This window comes from Plectrocnemia conspersa, unplaced genomic scaffold (genome assembly GCF_051122295.1).
Source record: "Plectrocnemia conspersa isolate PC_06_02 unplaced genomic scaffold, ASM5112229v1 ptg000001l, whole genome shotgun sequence".
NCBI lineage: Eukaryota > Metazoa > Arthropoda > Insecta > Trichoptera > Polycentropodidae > Plectrocnemia > Plectrocnemia conspersa.
The window spans coordinates 30,344,330-30,365,966 of record NW_028277165.1 but is presented as its reverse complement, the minus strand read 5'-3'; the positions used below and the strand labels follow the sequence as shown (position 1 = coordinate 30,365,966).

Here is a 21,637-nt window from a genome sequence, read left to right as displayed (position 1 = left end):
CATTTCGATGAAATCGTTTTGGAATATATTTTCATCAGTAGATATACGTATATTTTTACGAGGAAAAATTAAATATATCTGTCATGTGCTAATAAAATTATATGATTATAACTTTTCCATACATGCATTTACATAATTAGTATTTCTTATTTACGTGCTATGTATAAATACTATAGTGAATGTATATTTTTTGGTGAAGTTATATCTTTACTAGTGAAAAAAAGAAATGTTAGGAATATACCAAGTTTACTAGTTATTGTGAGTTTGGAATGTTTTCAGCAAATCGTATGAGAGTTCTCGGTTTGTTATATATTGTAGAAAAATGGATCTTTATGGACGGTGATAGTAACGGGTGGCAATTAGACACAGATTGGGCCGCTGCAGTAGTATTTTATTGATGCTATGAGCTGTTTACATTGCAAAAGGGCAGACGCGAGACGATACGTCCGAACGTCCGGAAGATTGCCAGTGTAGAGAATCAATGTCACGCCAGTGCTACTCAAGTGCCGACCAGTTTTGGCCATAATAAATCAAAATGTAAATTGGCCCCCATAGATCTATATAGAATAAGCTGATTCGCAACGTTCTAAACTGTAAGTTAAAGTTTATATTATAAAATAGTATTCATCTTAAATATGTAGATAAATAGTTATAAAACTTGTCGATGCTACGGACGTCAGTTGACGTCAAAATAAAATATTCCACCAGTGCTATGAACGTCTACTGACGTCAACCATTTTATGAGCGTTTTATGAGATTTAGAGGGGACATGTTTAAAAAATATTTGTAGAAAATATAAAGCCATCTCTGGATAACATGTAAATACTTTAAAATATCAGAGTTAAGTTTAATTTATTGGTTTTTATTTTAATAAATAAAACCTAACTTAAAAAAACTCCCGGATCGCAAGGAATCATCATTTTTTATCATTATTTACACGTGTAGCGCATTCGTATGATTAAATAAATAAACTTAATCGCAAGAGAGTATTCAATATGAATCAATCAGTTGTTAGATGTACCGTCGCCCTCTGGAGGGCGGGCGCTAAAATTACGTAGTGTGCCGAATTTTTTTTTACATTGATCTGTAGCGTAAAAAAGGTTAATTGATTTTATAATAATAATAAATAAATAATAATATAAAAATGTTCTTTTCATAATTGAATATATGATAAATATCTCTGAAGTAGCAAACGATTCCAAAGATGTTGCAATTAAAACGGCCGCCATTTGCCGGCTCGTGTTGATTTTGCCGCGGCCTTAACGAGCCGCTTTCCGGCCATAGAGTTTTCGATGTTTTTTTCGAAACGCAAATAAATGTAAAAAGGGGCGGAGCCCCACGGGGGGTATAATTTGCGCATTCGGCCCCAGCGCGGCGAATGTAAGGGAAGGGGAAGGGAGAGGAGGGAAGAGGGAGGGGATAGTATCTGGTCGGGTGTCGGATCGTCGGCCAAAAGCGGCTCTCGTATCGATCGTCCGGGGCGTCCCTCGTCCTCGACCGCCGCCGAGACGCGCTCCACGGGTCGGGGGCCTCTCAGGAGCCCCAACCCTCGCCCGAGTCCGAGCCGACGCCATGGCGAAGCGCGGCGCCGACGACGCGGGGGCGGGAGCGGGCGCGCCGCCCCCCATCAAGAAGGTGCACTTCGAGCCGCACCTCATCGGCCCCGTCTCCACCCTCGAGGAGATGGACATCAAGGTGCTGCAGTTCCAGAACAAGAAGCTCGCCCAGGTATCGACGCCGCCCCTCACCCCTCGCCCCGCGTCCTTCTGACGCCTCCCAACACATAACCTCACTTCTGTTCTCGTCTACAGCGCATCGAACAGAGGCATCGCTGCGAGGCGGAGCTGCGCCAGCGGATCGAGCAGCTGGAGAAGCGACAGACGCAGGACGACGCCGTCCTGTGCGTCGTCAACCGCTACTGGAACCAGCTCAACGAAGACATCAGGGTGCTGCTGCAGAGGTTCGACGCGGAGACAGCCGACGAGTCGGAGAATAAGAGTAAAAGTCCCATTTACAACTACAGTATACCATAGTTTACCTTTTTACTTTCTGTAACAAGTCGGCAAACCATTTGCATATGTTTTTCATCTTTTCAGTCAAAAATCAGTAAAGAAAATTTTTTTTTTATTGTAAATAAACATAAAATATAATATTTAATTTAAGAGCATTTAAACATGGTAACTTTGGAAAATGAATTTTTTATGAAACCAATTTGGTATTTATTTCTGATAAGACGCGTAAGGGCTAAAATTATCAATTAGTCTGAAAATTTTTTTTAACATACTACCTTCCAGATTTTTTCTAAAAAATAGGTTTGGTAAAATATATTAACGAAAAAATAAGTTGGCTGCTTTAAAAAATAGATTTTTATAAATATTCCCGATTGGGGATCGTGGCTTATAGTATGTAAAATAAAAATACATTTTACAGTAAATTTATTTATGCCATTCTTTCATACAATCACCATGCAATCCTAGATTACACTGACCATTGTTTTTGCACACAGCAAATCTTCTTTGTTTACCATCTATGTAATGTTCATTGGGATAACTTCTTTAGGACAATTATAAAGGTGTGAAGGTCTTCCTGCATTTTCCCCATCAGATATTGATGATAATCATAAATATGTTCTCACAAAACTGCTAAATTCAAGCAGGGGCATTGTTTCGTTAGAAAGACAATATAGGACATATGTAATTAACTAACATTTGTAAAAATCCGAAAATACCATCTTTTCTCCATCTATTTTTTCCCTATATTTATGCTCCAATCTAGTTTATCCACACCTTCCATATATTTATTTATATAGTTTTTGAAGTATACCTTCATGAGTCGATAACATTTTGACACAATTATTGTCTTCTAACATCAACCCTATAGTCAAATTCACCATGAATTAATTTTTTCATTATCTTTGTCATCTTTTATTGGACAATTATTCATTCGGTTATATCACACTTTGTCAACTCAAAACTTGTAAAATATTTATTGAATTGAAAGAATGGTTGGATTTTAGAAATATTTCTCATTATGATTGATGTGCCTAATCCTTGGTAATCTTTACATAATTAAGCATTGTAGCAATATCCAGTTTCGCCATAACATATTGCCCATTGCTCAAATTCAAAACGTATTGGTTTTCCTTTTATAGTGTTTGAGATAATGATGGCCGTAATACTGAATCATTTGTTCATTGATACTAATATTTTTGTAAATAATAATCTTATCTATCATAGTAAAGACCAATTTAAAAAAATTGTCTAGATTGTCTATAGCCTAATTCCACATAACAGTTTAGTGATAAACATTTCCTTACACATTGAATTGATATATCCCCGTCCTCACACTGGGGCAGAGAATGATATCCAGTTAGCAAGAAAACCCTAAAAACTTCTTTTAGACAGTCTTGCGAAAAATTGAAACCATGACGGTTATATTGTGAAGCATACAAAATACTTTGTCTCTATATATTCCATTATTTTCGTCAAATAATGTCTCAAATACTTCCACAGGAGATTTTCTGGTTCTGGTCTTTAGCCAGAACATTTTTTGGATAAGATATTCTAAAACATTATCATCGCTGTCTTCGATATCTAATAGAATATCGACAGTATCGGGTGGAAGTTCAACAATGTCTATCTCAGCATCTGAATCATTGTTATCCATAAAATTTGGATCATTAACTATTTCTTCCAATTCAGCAAGCGAATAAAATTTTCTTGTATCTATATCTACAAAATAATATGAAATGAAATTTATCATAATATGTATCAGATATTTCACAAGGCATCAACCATGACCCTCAAATGGGAACACGCAATAAAACAATAATAACATTAGCTATGATGATTTTTTATTTATGGCCTAGCATTGAAGTTTACATATAAATTAGTCATGCACAAGATATCAATCTATAATTTAATGAAACGATACAAAAAGTATATTATATAAAAGCCACTTTTTTCTATTTATGATTTACCTCTAAATTTTCACTTATTATTCCAATCTAACAAGACAATTGTAGATTTTTTTGTGACAATACTGCTATAGACTTCTAAATGTAACTATATTGCCAGTTGCAGTATTTCAGTAAATACCACCAACTGCAGAGTAATAAAATTGGGAACCTTAACTCATCCCTAATATAATGACTGAAACTGCTTGTATTGACGATTTTGTTAATCGCAACATCTTATACGGGTTTGCATTGCTTTGGCAATGCTGAACTTTCCTCACCTCTCGTAAACCATCTACTTTTTGTCGTACGTTACAATACAACCGAAAAATAGAAATTTCATTTGTGCAAAATAAACGTCGTAATGGCATTTTTTTGGTTTTCAATAAATTAGTGTGGCACCCATTTATTAAGCTTTTTTTCAAGTGGTCCAACACTATTGGATTACTTACTACCGCCTAATTTTTATTCAGGCTCTTGGATTGCATATAGTTCAGATTCAACTAACACCTTCATGTAGATCACTATCGACTGAATAGGAACACCCATGACCTTCTTTATCTCTAGGCTTCTTGTCCCCAATTCGACTGATTCAGATAGAAAAATAATACATTTACACTACGAGCAATGATGATGAGATTCGTTGGATGTATTAACTCTGAACATTCCAAATTAGATATATTTTTTTCAAACGCAAGACCTCTTAGATCCAATTCATTTGAAATAGATCGTAAATATCTTAAATGTGGAGCTACCGGTTAAACTGTGTATCCTTGTTGATTATCTAGTCTTTGAAATGCTGTGCAAAGAAGAAGTAAATGTATATATATATATATCTTTTTAGGCTTCCACTAAATAAATTATCTGCTGGAGGATAGTATAAAATAAATTTAAGTCTGCAAGACTGCGATTTTTATTTCCATATCATAAGGCAATTCATTCCAAATAAATACATTATTGAATATAAATCTTCACTTTCATGACTAATTGGTTTTTAACTTTTTTTGGTCAGAAAATAATCTCTACCTAATATTTTTATTTGATACATCGAAACAATAATTGCCGAGGAATTCGAATGTTTAGGTTTTGCTAATCAATAAACATGGTGAAACTCAGACTATTTTTCGGTCTTTATTTATTACCAATTAATAAAAAGTTATACTTATGATAATTTGGGTACTGACAACACTCCATATGGAACACTCCTTGCTTATGGCGTGTTGTTCAACATGTAAAATCATTATATAAATAGTAATCCATTGAAGTCAATATTTGATATCTCCCATGTGCAGATGTAGTAGAATCAGTCAAATCGGATTACGTCGAAAATTGTAGCATATGTTATATAATTAACAACTGATTCATTAAAACAATTCATCCATTTGAAATGTATTTATCTAAAATAACCTTTCGATTATTTCTGATAAAATTTGTCGCAATATTAAGTTTAAATATATCTTGACAATAAAATAATCAAGCCAAATTGGTAATTTTGTTGTTAGCCAAGTCTTTTTATTCCTTGCAAATAAGTATAGTTAGTAAAAGGCAATATAAATAAATCGACGGGCTTGTGATATTCTCTCATTGCATATTCTTTGGTCGTGCAGATATTGGTCTTGTAATTAATCACTGCCAATCGATAATTTATCCAAATTTATTCGCTTGAATACCTCAGCGGTTTTTGGTTTGTCCATATGGGAGCACTACGTAATGGATGATCCCTTTAAAATCCCACCACACCGACAACAAGGCCTTACTTTTCTTCTGTATATTGAGACCCAGCTTCGGTGTTAGATTTAGCATCTCCTTTTGTAAACCATTGTTTTTTTCGAGTTTGGTTCGAGTACATTACCCACTTCTCGTCACCAGAGTTCTGAGAAACAATGATTCTTTTAATTTGAGCAAGTTATTGCACACCACAGCCTTGTTCTCGTCGCTTAAGTCATGCGGTATCCAAATTCCTTGTTTATGGATTTTCTCGATTATTTTAAAATGTTTTTGCACGCTACCCGATTGTGTCGACTATCTGTTGAATTGGTTTTGATAGTTCAATGGAAGAAAAGTAACTGACAACCAAACAGGTCCTTGTCTAAATCATAACATTTTCGTCCATTACACCTAATATATTTTTTTCAAATCCTTACATTTTATTTGTTAAAAATTATATCTCATAGTTTAGAACTAAGTAAATGATGTTGCCCATATTGCTTAAACGTAGAACCAGAGAATAAAATATTGTAGTGTTATCAGTGTAGGATATCAAAGTATAAAAATATTATGAAGTATTTATGTATTTTTTATTCTATAATTTGTACATAAAGATTTATAACTTAAATTTAGTTTATATTACTTTTAACATAAGTAGAAATAAATAACTATACAAGCGAGATTATATGTTTAATGATATTTAGTTGGAATTTCAAAAAAAATATATTCATAATCAAACAAAAAAGGTTTGTAGTAAAAAAGATAATGATATAATTAGAAAATTTGAAATATCAAAACAATAATTGTCTGGGAATTCGAATGCTTGGGTTTTGCTAATCAATACCCGTAATACCGGTGTTGACTGTTTTCTCTCTCGGTAATATCGGTATTATTGTATTTACGTTACAATGGAGCATATTCGTATTTATTTTACAATGGAGCATATTAGTACATACCTCGTCTTGTGTGGTTTGATTCTTTTTCTTTTCTTCAATCTTTTATATTGCCCTTATTGAGACATATGCTCTCCGATGGGATCACATTCTTCCATGATGCGTGAAAGCTTCATTCATATTCTTGTCTGTCAAAATCTTAACAATGGATTCATTATCAGCGTCTTCTCTTTCATTTTGTATTTTATACATATATATCTTGTACATCAATTGAGTATTCATTTGACAACAGTTTTGAGTGAGATTCCATAACCTCGTTAATATCTTCGTTATTGCCGTTCAAATTAAATATATTAACTAATTTGGCTTTGGGAATTTCTTTAACACTAGATTTACGGGTATAAACCCGTCAATTTGACGGGTGTCATTAAAAATAGGTATATAGTGACTAGATTTTCAAAAATAAGAAGTTTTCGAAAATAAAAATGGTACTAATATATTTGGATTGTTAAAGTCGTAAAAACACTGAAAAAGTCTGATACAAATCAAATTAGAATTCAGTAAATCTAGTGTTAAAATTCACAAAATAAATTCTTATTGTGTATATATTTTGTCCAGTAACTTTTCGTTCACTTTATTTATTAACCCACGAGTCCCTTATATTATTTATTGTGTTCCATTTAATATAATTTTTATATTTTTAAAAACCTGGTTCATTATTCTTCTCGTATAATATCACTTCAAATTAGTTATCACTGTATTTCACATGCAGTAATGGGTGGAATAAATAACATTAATTCTGCAGAGATTTTGTATGTCTGCAGAATTACCGTAAGAGTAATGGTAAATTATTTTTGTTACACTATTGTTTAAAAATAAGGTTTGAACCAATATGTAGAAGTCTAGGAATTTGTATTTGATTTCCAGATGAATGGAAGCATTTCTTTATCTTTATTTTCAATGCTTTAGGATTTCCTGTTTGATAAATTAGCATTGGCTTAAATTTAAAATCACCATCCAAGTATTTAAACATTTTGTTAATAATTTTTAAAAGGTTTATTATATTTTTTATTGTAATATCTAGGTAAAGATTCCTGGGAAGTAATATATTATATGAATTCCAATATTTTTATTAATAAGTACATATATTACAAAATTGTTTCTGTTTGTTATGTATGTAATTATTCTAGTTGAAGAAAAACGAATTTTTAATCAAAACAAAGTTGTAATTAATATTCTTCTCAACTACAAATTTGTTAATAGTGTATTAGTACAATCAAAAATCTTAACTGCTCTAAATAATCGTTTTTTTTGTTATAATGTATAAAAGAAACTATATACAGTAGACCCTCCATAAACACGGTAAATTGGGGATGTGCTATTTGGGTGCGTGCATATAGTTTGAGGGAGGGGGGACTAAAAAATATTCATATAATTTTTTGCAATACGAATTAGGCGCATGTGGTGAGATATCATCCCTTTGGCTCTCTCATACATAATGTAACTAGTATCCAAATAGAACGTTCCCAATTTACCGTGTTATTGGGTTACTGTATGTATGTTGTTTTAAAGTTGAATTATTATTTTTTTTCGCTTCAATCACACAAATATTCTGACACTCAATTTCAAATATAACTCGATGAAAAATTGTCTACTTAAAGTTTATAGTTCATACTGTTTATCTACTTTTCCAGCTGGACTATTTTTGTTTATCTGAATAGGTAGTTAATTAAATCAGGCGAAAGTATGTGATTTTGCTATATCATACTGAAGTAAGGACCGTTAGTGTTCATAGTCGCTTCTTGATCAAATTATATTGTGGGGGTCTGCTAAACAGATCATTTTTGAAAAATAATCCACATTTATTATACTTTCACAATTTCAAAATATTATGATCACACCTTCCTAATGAATGACATCGAACAAATCTTCTAGTCACCGCTACTCCTTTGATTAATTTATTGTTTCGAGATTGAAGATAGTAAAGCAACAAACAAAAACTGCATATACCGAAGTAGACATGAAGAACTTTTCTGGAACTGATGTCCACCTTATTTGTCTCTAGTTTTTCGTTTTTAAATTGGTCGATCCAATAGTATGCAATACTTTCTAACCCAGCAGACTCATTTAAAGTAGCCTGCAAACGTAAAATGGTGCATGAGGTCTTGTAGTCTCCTTCCATAAGCATAATGATCGCTCTTTGTGAATTAACTGCACATGCCATGGGATCAAAATTATCACAATTTCGCAAGAGTATATTTATTGAATGATTCTGCCCATTGTAAAAATCTGAACACGTATTTAAATCAGATGTATCTGGTAAAGAGATCTCAAGTGTGTATTTAACAAAATATTGAAATCAATCTTGACATTGGTTGTTATTATATTGGTTTTATGTTGATTTTTTTGACATTGTTATAAATAGACTATCGGTTGACAAGTATACAGGACAATAGCTTTATAGTAATGTAAATTTAAAGGAATCCATTACACGTATATTATGCATGTTAAAGCTCAGATGATAATGGTTGTTCTTATATCTAGTTATAAATACATTATATATATATATAAAATATTCATATTTTTTTAGAAAATATTTTTATTTCACAAATTAAACAAAGAATATATTGGTAAATTTTAATGTTGTTTCATACAATAATTGTCAAATGCGAATGAATGGCCCCAATGATTTTCCTATCAATCTTTCAAAAAGAGTCAGAAACTTGAATCTAAATTTTACTAATGTTGATAAATATAGTAATATAATAAATGGCTATTTTATTTAATACAAATAAAATATTACATTTACATAAACATCAAATAAAATGGTGTAAAATAACAATAGTTATAGTTTATAATTTAATAATGCTCTTATTATAAATAATTTTATGGTATTGTTTTTTTATATATGTATAGATATAAAGTGCAAATCGACGATATACATGAAAACTAAAATAATAAATTAAAAATATATCTTAAGAGTACAACTTTCTCCAAAGTTTTAATATTGTTTTCTATAAAGATCCAATCATATTTTTGTTAAAGATGAAAACGAGGCCACCACGTCCTTCCTCATGCAGCTGTCTACGTGGGACAAGCAAGAATTGGAGGAGCAGCTTGCGCACAGGGTCCAAGTCAGCAAACGAGCCGTTGCCAAAATATTGCAGGCGTTTGACCGGTTGCAGCAAAGGAACGAAAAAATAACCAGAGCCCTCAGCGGGGAGACTGAAGAAGGTCAGCAATTTATTTTATCTACACACACGGTAATGATAGTCATGTTTCTAAAATAAGCATACATTTTATAATGAATTAGTAATAATTTTTAATTTTAGAAGCTGAAGTATTTTATTAATTTAATTTAAACAATTTATGAGTTATACAATATGATCGCATAATATTATTAACTTATTAATCTTTTACAATCTGATTAAGCGATTGCATAATTTTTGTCTCTTGAGTGGTTTTATTTAAATCTTTATATTCATCTATAATTTGTACAATGTGATACTAATATACTGCAATCCATTTCCTGATAGACAGACCGTTATCATTGTATGTCCTTTTTATCTTGAAAATTGTTCAATCTATGTCTTCACTATATTCCATGATTTTATTTTATCCAGGTAACTCACGCTTTACAGTTAGACTGAATTTGCGTTAATAATTATAGTACCGAAGAATGCACTCCTTTATTTATTTGTACTGACATTACAACTGTTTTCAACGTGTTATTTTTCACAGAAGGTACTCAAGTTCCTCCTCCTTCATTGGACGAAACCGTGCGGTCTATGAACGTCGAGCTGCAAGCTGAGAACAGGAGGCTTCAAGCCTTAGGAACCAGCTTGCACGAGCGTCATCACACCATGTCGCTGCGAGTAGCATCCCTTCAAGATTCGCTCAATGGACGCGACACTGAAAATGCTGAGCTTCGTAATCAAATAGATGAAACTCAATATGAACTCATGAAGGTACATATATCTTTATCGAGATTGAAGAAATTGAAGTTCAAGTCTGATTTAATTCCGTGTTAATCCTCAACAGGTCAGATCTCGGAACGACAAGCTCGAGAATCATCTAGCCGAGGCGATAGAAAAATTGAAGAGCTATCACTTGGTCGGAAACGCTTCCGGCAGCAGCACCAACGCTAACACGAGCAGTAGCGTTCAGTTTAACGCCGGACAGTTGGAAGATCTACAAAAGGAAGCCGAGGAATTGAGGGAGCTGGCTAATAACCGATTGTCTGAGTTGGATCGACTTCACCAGCAGCATAGAGAAACGCTGAAGGAAGTCGAAAAACTAAAGATGGATGTGAGACTACCACGTTGTCAAAATATCACTTTAAATTTGTACGGGCGGTCTAATTTATAAATATTTATATTTACAGATACGTCAGCTTCCTGAATCTGTAATCGTAGAAACGACTGAATATAAATGTCTTCAAAGTCAATTTTCCGTGCTTTATAACGAATCCATGCAAATGAAAACGGCCCTCGATGAAACTAGAACTCAATTGCAAAATAGTAAAAATCAACATTTGCGGCAAATAGAAATGATGGAGGTGAGTTAATTTCGTATATGCAGTAAGTAGTTTAATATCGCTTTTACTTATGAATGTTTTCTTTTGTGCGCAGAGTGAAGAGCTGACCAGGCAGAAGAATCTGAGAGGTGAGCTCATTCAACTCGAAGACGTTCTAGGCCAGCTTAGGAAAGAATACGAAATGTTACGCATAGAATTCGAGCAAAATCTGGCAGCAAATGAACAAACCGGACCTATAAACAAAGAAATGAGGCATCTTATCACATCTCTGCAGAACCACAATAGCCAGCTGAAAGGTGAAGTGCACCGATACAAACGGAAATACAAGGAAGCGACTCAAGAAATACTTAAAGTAAGATTGTGGCTTTGTTACTCTTTGTTGAGGTTTATTTTTCAATGTAAATATTTGCGTTTAGTTGAAGAAAGACGCTGAAGAGGTCAACGGGACAACTTCTAGTACTACTGCACCATCGACTACTACGTGTCCAATTAAAGAGGAGAAAAAGGAGATTTCTAATATCGTCGGACCGGTGGTGGAGAACGCGCAGCAGACTCCTCCTTCCAGTACGCCTCCTGCTGAAGTGGTGAATGTGAAGAAGGAAGAGAATGATACGCATGAGGTATTGAATATTCGAAGATCTTGTTCTTAAAGTTTTTAATGACTTATGTAATTCTTCTTTGTCATACTCATCTTTGCCCATCTGTCATTCTGATTAACTGCCTCACACTCAGGTTTTTTCCAAAAAATCGTTCAAAACGAATCAACTTTTTTACTGCATTTTTACATTGTTTGTCCCAATTCCGCAAAGACTAGTTTCATATCTCTTGTCAACATCTTTTAGTTGTGGCATGCATTTTGCAAGTCTAAGTTCTGACATTTACCACCAAATTTTTTTTAACTCTAGCTCTTTTTGAAACATCTTTTGTTGAAATATTCTGGAAGTGCCTTTTAAAGCCTCGTTCAAACCCTTTTGGACGTCATTAATGGTGTCAAAACATTTTCCCTTCAATATGCGTTTTTCCCAGGCCGATGCTCAATTTTGTATTCAAACTCTTCTAGCATCAACGCCCATCTGGCCACTCTCGTTGCTAGGTTTCTTTTTTCATCGTCAGTGACAATCTTGCGCAGTCAGTGACAATCTTGACAGGTTGACCCAATAGATAGACCCGGTATTTCTTGAGCGCCTCGACGATTGCTAGCACTTCGAGCTCATACGAATGGTAGTTCTTCTCGGCTGATGTAGTTTTCCGACTCATGTAACTGACAGGATGCATATGGCCATCTTCAGCTGTTTTTTGGAGTAGTACGGTGACGTATCCAAATTTACTAGCGTCCGTATGCAGTTCTGTTACAAGACCGTATTTGAAAATTTTTAATGTTGTCGGGAAGACAAGAGACTTCTTGAGAGCGACGAATGATGCATGTTGTTTGATGCCCATTGAAAAGATAGTGTCATTTTTTAGAAGGTTGCTCAGTGGTCGGGCGACAGTGGCATATTGTGTGATGAATTTCCTGAAGTATCCTGTTAGACCTAAGAAGCTCTGGACGTCTCGAGTGTTCTGTGGTGCTGGAAAGTCTACGACAGCTTTAGTCTTTTCTGTGGATGGGGATATTGTGTCGTTTTCAATAATGTGTCCTAAAAATTCGACACCTCTTTTTAGGAACTGGCACTTTTTCCACCTGATATTCAATCTGCAGATTTGCGCCACTTCGAGAACCTTCTCTAGGTTTTCGAAGTGAGGATGTCATCCATATATCTCAACGTGCGACCTTCCTTGATCAGATTCCTGAAAATGTGGTTGACGAATCTCTGGAATACCAATGGTGAATTACAAACTCGTACTATCCGTTTGGCGTTACGAAGGCAGTATACTTCTGGCTCGTTGGTGCTACCAGAACGTGGAAGTACCCATTTGTTAGGTCGAGAGTGGTGAACAGTCTACCGCCTTGGAGAAAATCCGGCTGTTGATTGATCAACGGCAGGAGGTATCTTTCCTTGATGATTTTTTTTTGTTAAGCCTTCTGTAGTCGCAGCATAGGCGCTTGCTACCATCCTTTTTGCCGACAAGTACGATTGGGCTTGCGAAGTCCGAATGGCTTTCACAAACGATACCTTGTTTTGATACCAGTCAAATAAGTCAAGTTTACATAGGAAATCATCACTTAATTCACTATCACTTTTTTACACTTATCACTAATCGGACAAACCGTAATTCCGTCTACTTATGTGATATTCCGTCGAGTTCAGGAAGTCCATGCCGAGGAGTATGTTCGGTTCCATTGTCCCTTCTGGTACCATGTGTAGATTCACTTCTAAGGGCTGCCTGTCGATGGTGACGTCTGTGCTTGTAGCTCATGGTGAGGCGATTTGGTGACTTCTCAAAGCAGTGAAGACTCGGCTTTAGGCGCTAATGGGCATCTAAAGTTGTGAGCAAAGCGCTTACTGTAGGTCCCTGTTGTAAAGAATTACAAGTATCATCTACACGGCGCGAAATCATGGTTAGGCACCATGGTTTTTTTTTCGGAGATCTCAGCGTATATGACCAGTTTTTCCCAGAAGCTGTCCCAGTTGTTTGTTCCGTACATGATGGTCTTGTTCATCTCTGCATGGCGATCTCTCCTATAATGTTTTACCTCGCCGATTTTTCGTCGATTTCATGTCTTTTGCAACTATTTCCATCTTCCTGCAATATTTTTGAAGTGACACCTGGTTGTCGCCGAGTCAGTTGCATCTTCTCGTGCGCTTCGGCCCATGCCGCTGGTCCGGGAAAAGAAGCTAGGAGTGCCTCTTTTATGGCTTCCCATGACGTCAACCTCTCTACCTTTTCCTCCAACTCGTCGTCTGATGAGGTCTGGAGTGAGCAAGGCACGTTTCTTATCGTTCAAGCTTAGCAGGTCTGCCTTAGCGTCGAAGTTGGCAATCCAATGCTTGATTCCTTAGTGGTCACTGCTCTTGAGACATGGGAGCATGCTAAGGGAACCTCCGATTTCCATCATCCTCACCTCCTCTCTGTCGACAGACTTCTCAGCTTTTGGCGGTGCCATTCCGACGCGTTTTCTCGACACTTAACCGGACGAGCCCCTAATTTGTAGTGGATCCTCAATGGATCCAGTAAAGGTTCGAAAGTGGAATAAAAAAGCGATATGGCGTGGTGTTGTTTAGTCTTACTTCTTCCTATGGTATATGATTAATTATATGTTTTCTTATACGGAGTAATGAAGAATTTTTTATTGTTAAAGAAGTTCAGTTAGCTAATTATAATACTATTGCATAAATAATATGAGAATCGTTTTTAATTATAGAATGATGAACCTGTGGATTCCAAAGATGGTATTATTACAAATCCTAGCAACGCAGTAGTAAATGACAGCGCAAAACCTGCCACGCCGCACGCCAAGGGTAATTCCAAACCGAAAGATCGAGAGAGGGTGGATCACAATAGGGTTAGCAAATCTCAAGAAGCAGAAATAATCAAAGATTTAAAAGCTCAGCTAAAGAAAGCCGTCAACGAACAAAAGGAACTGAAGCTCTTATTAGACATGTACAAAGGCGTTGGCAAGGAGCAGAGGGATAAAGTTCAATTGATGGCGGCGGAACGTAAAGCAAGACAAGAACTGGACGATCATCGACAACAAGCGAAGAGAGCGCAGGTATTTTGATGAAAATGTATTATTTATTTGGCTAAAGAATCTAGTTTTGAACGAACATGGAAATGATTTTAGGAGAGTAAACGCGAGGAGAAGAGGAAACTGGCCGATGAAGATGCGATACGTAAGATAAAACAATTGGAAGAGCAAAAGTATGAGCTTCAAAAGCAAATTTCGTCTCAGAAACCGCCCGGTGACGGTACCTGGACGGCGGGTACGTTTAGCAGACTGTTTGTTGGCTCTCACGTGAGTAGATTTAATTTTTTCGATGTTGCGATGATGATATAATATTAGATTAAATTCAATGAACGATCTATAGGAAGAGGAGGCGTTACTCAACGAAATGGAAGTCACCGGTCAGGCGTTTGAAGATATGCAAGAGCAAAATTCTAGGTTAATCCAGCAGCTCCGAGAGAAGGACGATGCTAATTTTAAATTAATGACGGAGAGGATCAAAGCGAATTCGCTCCATAAGCTGTTGAGAGAAGAAAAACAATTACTTCAAGAGCAGGTGAGTTTGTCTTATATCTTGATATATATTCTACGGTTCCGTAAGGATAACTACTAGAAGAAAAGGGATGTCAAGTTTTACCTTTGTTTTAATGTTATTCTTTTGTATAGGTGCTTACCCGAGATCAACAAATTGAATCAATGAATTTAGTGACGCGAAGATTAGAAGAAAAAGAAAGGTTATTACAAAACACTCTAACAGCCGTCGAAAAGGAGCTAGTATTACGGCAACAGGCAATGGAGATGCATAAAAGGAAGGCTATAGAATCAGCTCAGTCTGCTGCCGATCTAAAATTACATTTAGGTATAGATTTATTCTTAATTTACATTATAAATATTAGAGATCTAAATAACACATTATTCATTGCAGAGAAATATCATGCGCAAATGAAGGAGGCTCAACAGGTAGTGGCTGAGAAGACTAGCGCTCTAGAAGCGGAAGCCTATAAAACTAAAAGGCTCCACGTGCGTATTGATTTATATGTTATGTCAACTGTTTGATTGTGTCGATTGTTAAAATGGGTTTTCTGCAGGAGGAGTTGGCTGTTTTGCGTCGAAAGGCCGAGAGGATGAAGAAGATGGAGATGGCCGGTAGCAGCATGGACGAGGTGCTACTAGAAGAGATAAGGGAGTACAAGGAGACGCTCACGTGTCCGTCGTGCAAAGTGAAGAGGAAGGACGCCGTCCTTTCGAAGTGTTTCCACGTGTTCTGCTGGGATTGTCTCAAGACGCGGTACGAAACGCGGCAGCGCAAGTGTCCCAAGTGCAATGCGGCATTCGGCGCCAATGATTACCACAGACTTTACCTCTCGACGTAAACAGACTTTTAATTTCCGTGATATGAATATTGAATCGCTAAGACTGAGGAAACTGCGCGAGTTAAGACGACGAGTGTGTCTGGTTTAATAGTGAATATGCGTGGCAGGGAATTGAAAGAAAGATTGTCTTCAGTTTGTTATCCGTATGTGGATATACGTGTCTCGTTAAACGAATGCTATATACCTGGCTTGTAAAATTGTTATATTAACAATTGAGCTGCATACATTTTCAGATGTTTTTATTTTGATACGTCAAGGTTGTCTTGGCTCTAGGGGAAAAAAAGAATTGTGTATTGTAAATAATCGCTTGAAACATTCTACTAGCATTTATAAAAATTGTGAAAAGGTCGGGGACTTCTTCTTTGGCGGGACGCTAATATTTAAGTTTTTTTCGTTCTTTACAAAAGGATGAGATATAAGGTATTTTTAATATGCGTGAATAATGTAAGACCAATCGATTCGGATTGTTTTTTCATTGATATATTTTTACACTAGCGTACACGTTAGATAGTCAAAATCTTTGTGAGTTTTGCTGCGACGATTAGAGTCAAGACAAGGGATAACGAGTTTATTTTATATATTTACATATATGAATCGGTTGCTGCAGAATGGACTTCAGTCACATTGGGTTTTAGAACAACTGTTTTTATTTTTATTATTATCTCCTCGACTATGTATTCCTTGCGAGGATTTCATCTAATTTATGATGTACTTGTTCCTGTTATAGGTATAAATAGTGGATTCATAGAAGGATTTTATTTGTATAAAATAAATTTTCTTATAAATCTTTCGGTGTAGGTCGATTAAAAAGTGATCCACAGAAAGAAGGACCTTATTGTTTTTTTGTCAACTTAATACTTATTTACTAAGCGATCAATTAGTCTTGTGTTTCAATGCGTTGTACAATTTAGCTTGATCTTATGGTCGACTCACAAACAATATTTTTTGAGTTATTAATGTGATTTTAAAGAACTCGAAAAACTCGATAAAATGTAATTACTAGGTTTAAAACGGAATGTTTAAAAGATACTACCAAAATGTATGGATTTTTTATGTGTTATTTTTATTTATTATTTAGTAATTGAAAAAATCTATATAAAATGGTAAAAATACGATAATGTCTTTCTTTATTTGTACCTCTTGATTTATAAGAAGCTTTTTATCTATTGTATCCAAATTATTGATACTTTAGCTCTCTCTGCAGGAATCAATTCATATGGGGCATTTATACTTGTGTAAGAATCTGATAGACTAAGACATTTCTTTTTCGCATTGTTCCGTTTTCCCATCTCTGTATTAACATTACATTAAATAAATCAACGGTAACATTTTAGTATTCGTTAACATAGCATGTTTTCCATGATGGCACAGTTGCTATTTTATTTTTTTATATGACTGTAAAGATTCCTTCACTACACTAAATCATCATTCCCATGAAAGGAATTTTATAAGCTGTCTTCTTTATATGAAACGTAGGAGCGGTGATTCGATCCTATAAACGTATATACATATTATATATATTTTTGTTCGGTTTAAGATGTTACTAATACGTGGATCGTTTTTTTTTTATATAGATTCAATATTTTTAATGTTGGCGCAACTATTGCACTCTTTCAAACTAAAAAAAGTGATTGTTATTTTATATAGAGTCATATATTTATTGAAAAATCGTTTGCCAAAGTAATGGAAAGATGAACATGGTAACTCGACGATTGTTGCGCTGATCAACTTTTAATTGTAAATAGTATTTAGTGTAATGTTAATGTTTTTTTTTCTCATTTTTCGCGATCCAATTCGACGTAAACAAATCGATAGTGAAATATTTATATTGTATATGTATACAAAGGTTTTGTGATCATGTTTATTTTATATAAATAAAAAAGCACATTTCGTTTTTCGCCAGTATTATATCAATGTGAAAGCTTTGTAATTTTAATGTGCATTGTAACGATTACGTGGGATCAATTCTGCAAATTTTTAATACGTAATGAATGGGTGATGCGTGATTAGAGACGGCTCATAACTTATTTTAAATTAGACATTTTTTCTAATATATTGTTTTTTTCTGATCGAAACAAATCAGTGATTGCTATTGCTCTGAAATAATTTATTATTAAAAATTCAAGCAGTGAGAATAGTAAATGGAATTTGAAGATTAATTTGTATGTACTAACCCTATGTTTTCCGTTTATAATGATATTTTCATTTGAAATAGAAGGTATTTTATACCTATTTATTGTTGATGAATTCCTGAAGTAGAATGTTAGGGGTTTAGCAAAAGTTTCGCATTGTATGTAACTATCGCTATCATGGACTTTTTATCGAATAAAAGAGAGGGCTGTCTCTGTGTGTCTGTATTTTTTTTTTGTAAAATGTATTTGGTTATTCCGAAGGTTTTCGAATAACGTCATGTCAATATATTTTCATTGCAAACTATTGAAATGACAAAAAATTTTTGTTGTGTCACTTTTCGGTATTTAAAAAATATATTAAATTATGTTTAAGTGTTGTTATTTATTAAGTTATTACAGTATTTCATCATGCACAGTGACTAATAATTATACAGGTGAATGTGTGTATGTATATATATGTTTATATATATTAAATAATATACATATGTGTGTGTTGTTATAATTGGACACATTAATCAAATCTTTGGTGTATGGATCTATCGTATTAATTTATAATGCCGACAGGTTACAGTGTTAGTGTATGTAAAAAAAACATTAAGTAATATTATCATTTTTCTCTTTGTTTTTCGAATAAATGTTTAGAAATTCGTTTATGTATGTACACGTCTTAATTTTTTAATAAAAATCTTGCGGTGTGCATATTGGAGCCGTGCCAATATTTTTGTGATGATCTTTCAGAGAGCAAAGTTACAGGGATCGTTTATTAATTATTACGCATTTCATCGCTATTTATTTCTTCATCATCCATGTGTGTCGAATTTTGTGTTAAATTATTTTCCAGTTTAGAATGTTTTTAAATTAGACTGTAACGAATCGACAAAAAGGGTATATAAATCGAAAACTCATATTATATGTATATATAATAGAAATATATTGTATTTTTTCTTCGATCAAGACAGCGTTCCGTTATTATTTTTTTTTGTAGAATTATAATGTATAAAGTTCAAATAAATAAAAAGAGGTTATGTTTATTATGATTGTGTAATTTTTGATTTTCTGCTTTGTCGCTTTTTATCATATTTAGTATCTCTGTGTAATGATGGATATGAAATTAATTTTATAATTAAATTCCGATGTCTTTCAAAAGAAAGGCGAAAGTTTCTATTATTATTATTATTATATATAAAAATATATATAATATAAAAATAAATATTTTTTTAATTTTCATATATGCCGTACATATGTATATGAGGCGTATTTGTTTATGAGAAACACTCATTGTGTACTCTATATATATGTTGTAACTATGTATATGTATGTATGTATGTATATGTAGTATTTAATTTTTGAATTATACCAAACTTACGTGTCCTCTGTTAAATATATGTATGGTATCTGATATATACGTCACCAAACAATAACTTTCAACATGTATTGTCATTTTATCGTTTGCCTATAGCCTTATCCTTCTCATTCGTAAACGATGATGCACTAGCTCAAATAAACACTCATATACATACATACGTACAGTTAAGCATCACTACTCCAGATCGACATACAATAAGGAAACTAAATAACAAGAATTAAATATTGAGGGCACGACAAGAGACTCTGGAAGGTTTTTGTAGAAAAGAAAGCAAACAGGAGATAACTACGGTTCTTCTAAGAATATATGATTACATAATCTGTAGTATAAGCAATATATTCTTAGATTAACCAGAGAATAAATTAAGTCGCCTTCATACCACATAAATTCTAGTAAGTCAATCTTCATACCTTGATTTAATTTACAATGTATTTGTGTTTTAAGTTTGTTCTACTTTCAGGGTTGCAATAGATTATAGAAGATTTACTATATTTTTCGTCATTTTCAAATTGACAAAGATCACCCACAATCACTTCTCTACTTTTCTGCAGATTTGTGCTCTTCAGAAACTTTATGCAGCACTTGTTATAAAGCGCATGGTTGTAAGGTATAATTTTTAATCTGGATATCTGTTTTTTTAATAAAGATATAATAATAGAATCTGAACTTGTAAATAGTAACTAGTTGCTCATATTTTCCGCTGTCGGAGACTCATTGAAATTCAGCTTTTAAAATAGTACCAGTTACAAGATATTCTTCTCAAAGCATTTGTAATCTAAATGTTTTTTCTTTAGGCTTATAGTACTTCTTAAAACATGTGCTGCTATTTTTTTGCTATTTTGATATGTAGTTTATCGTACAAACGTAAGATATTGTGATATATGATAAAAATGGTGGTGTCGTAGTGAATGAATGAGTCGTAGAATCTGGCAATTGGCAAAATCGAGTCTCTCTGGTCTCTGATTCCTCGTGGTCAGCTCAGTTGTTTTTTTTAATATTTCCATTTCATTAAGATTCATAGTATTTTATTAAATGACGTGCATTACTGTCGTACTGGATGGGCTCAGTTATTTAGCGTTCTTATTTGGACTTTATATAATAATATTACGACTTACAATAAGTGTGAATCGAATGAAGCAAATCTAAACTAAATTTTGACCAATAGGAGAGCGCAAAAAACAATTATTCTTTCTCAGAAGTCAAAAATCCACATCAAAAGCAATAAAATCGTGTTGGCGCCGTCACAGTGAGAACGTTTGGTTATCTAGTGCTCATACAACGACTTTTTGTAATATTACAAATTTAATGTATAACATCTAAACCGAATTTTGACCCTTAGGAGGGCGCAAAAAACAATTATTAGTTCTCAGAAGTCAAAAATCCACATCGAAAGCAATAAAATCGTGCCAACGCCGTCATAGTGGGAACGCTCGTTACCGAGTGCTACCACTGTGACGGCGCCAACACGATTTTATTGCTTTTGACGTGATTTTTGACTTCTGAGAAGTGATAATTGTTTTTGCGCCATTCTATTTACCAAAATTCGGTTTGAGTATACTTTGATTAGCCCTCTTATATAAAAAGTCCATAGTAATATCAGTAAGGATAGTTATCATATTTTTAAAACATTGTGTAATATCGAAGTGCAGACAAACCATAGAGTAATATGCGAGATGCAACATCTACCTGTAATTCTTCTTCCGCTTATTTTCCTCTCAGAGATGAGTTGGCATTGTTTATATTTTGGACTAGTTTTAAAACTATTGTGTATTAGTTTTAGAACTTTCATTACGTTAGGTTTGATATTGAACAGCAAATGAGCGTTTCACAACTCTTAAATGCAGAATTTCATTAGCGCCTATCAGTTAAATTATATTTTCGCTAGTAAATATATAAATATATTAGTCCAGTCAAATAAGGGTTTAACCTCGGAATGAAAGATAACAAGCTATGATTTTGCACAGACCTTTGTTTTGGCGTTCTAAAGATAGGGTGAAAAGTCTCATAAGATATCGTGTCTGCTAATCAAGATATCAAAGGTCAAAGGTCACAAAATTTGTTTTTTTGCAA

General features: G+C 34.0%; 1 protein-coding gene across 1 annotated transcript; it reads left to right on the top strand.

Annotated features, from left to right (window-relative positions):
• The first annotated feature begins 1,421 nt into the window (after positions 1-1,421).
• On the top strand, positions 1,422-18,417 carry Bre1 (E3 ubiquitin-protein ligase Bre1). The gene is made up of 14 exons (XM_088189156.1): positions 1,422-1,728; positions 1,812-1,998; positions 9,601-9,789; positions 10,297-10,523; positions 10,597-10,863; positions 10,940-11,113; positions 11,187-11,444; positions 11,509-11,712; positions 14,397-14,744; positions 14,817-14,987; positions 15,061-15,252; positions 15,363-15,555; positions 15,622-15,716; positions 15,785-18,417. Exons 1-14 carry the CDS (start codon positions 1,573-1,575, stop codon positions 16,067-16,069), a joined length of 2,946 nt encoding a protein of 981 aa, XP_088045282.1. The 5' UTR covers positions 1,422-1,572; the 3' UTR covers positions 16,070-18,417.
• The last annotated feature ends 3,220 nt before the right edge of the window (positions 18,418-21,637 follow it).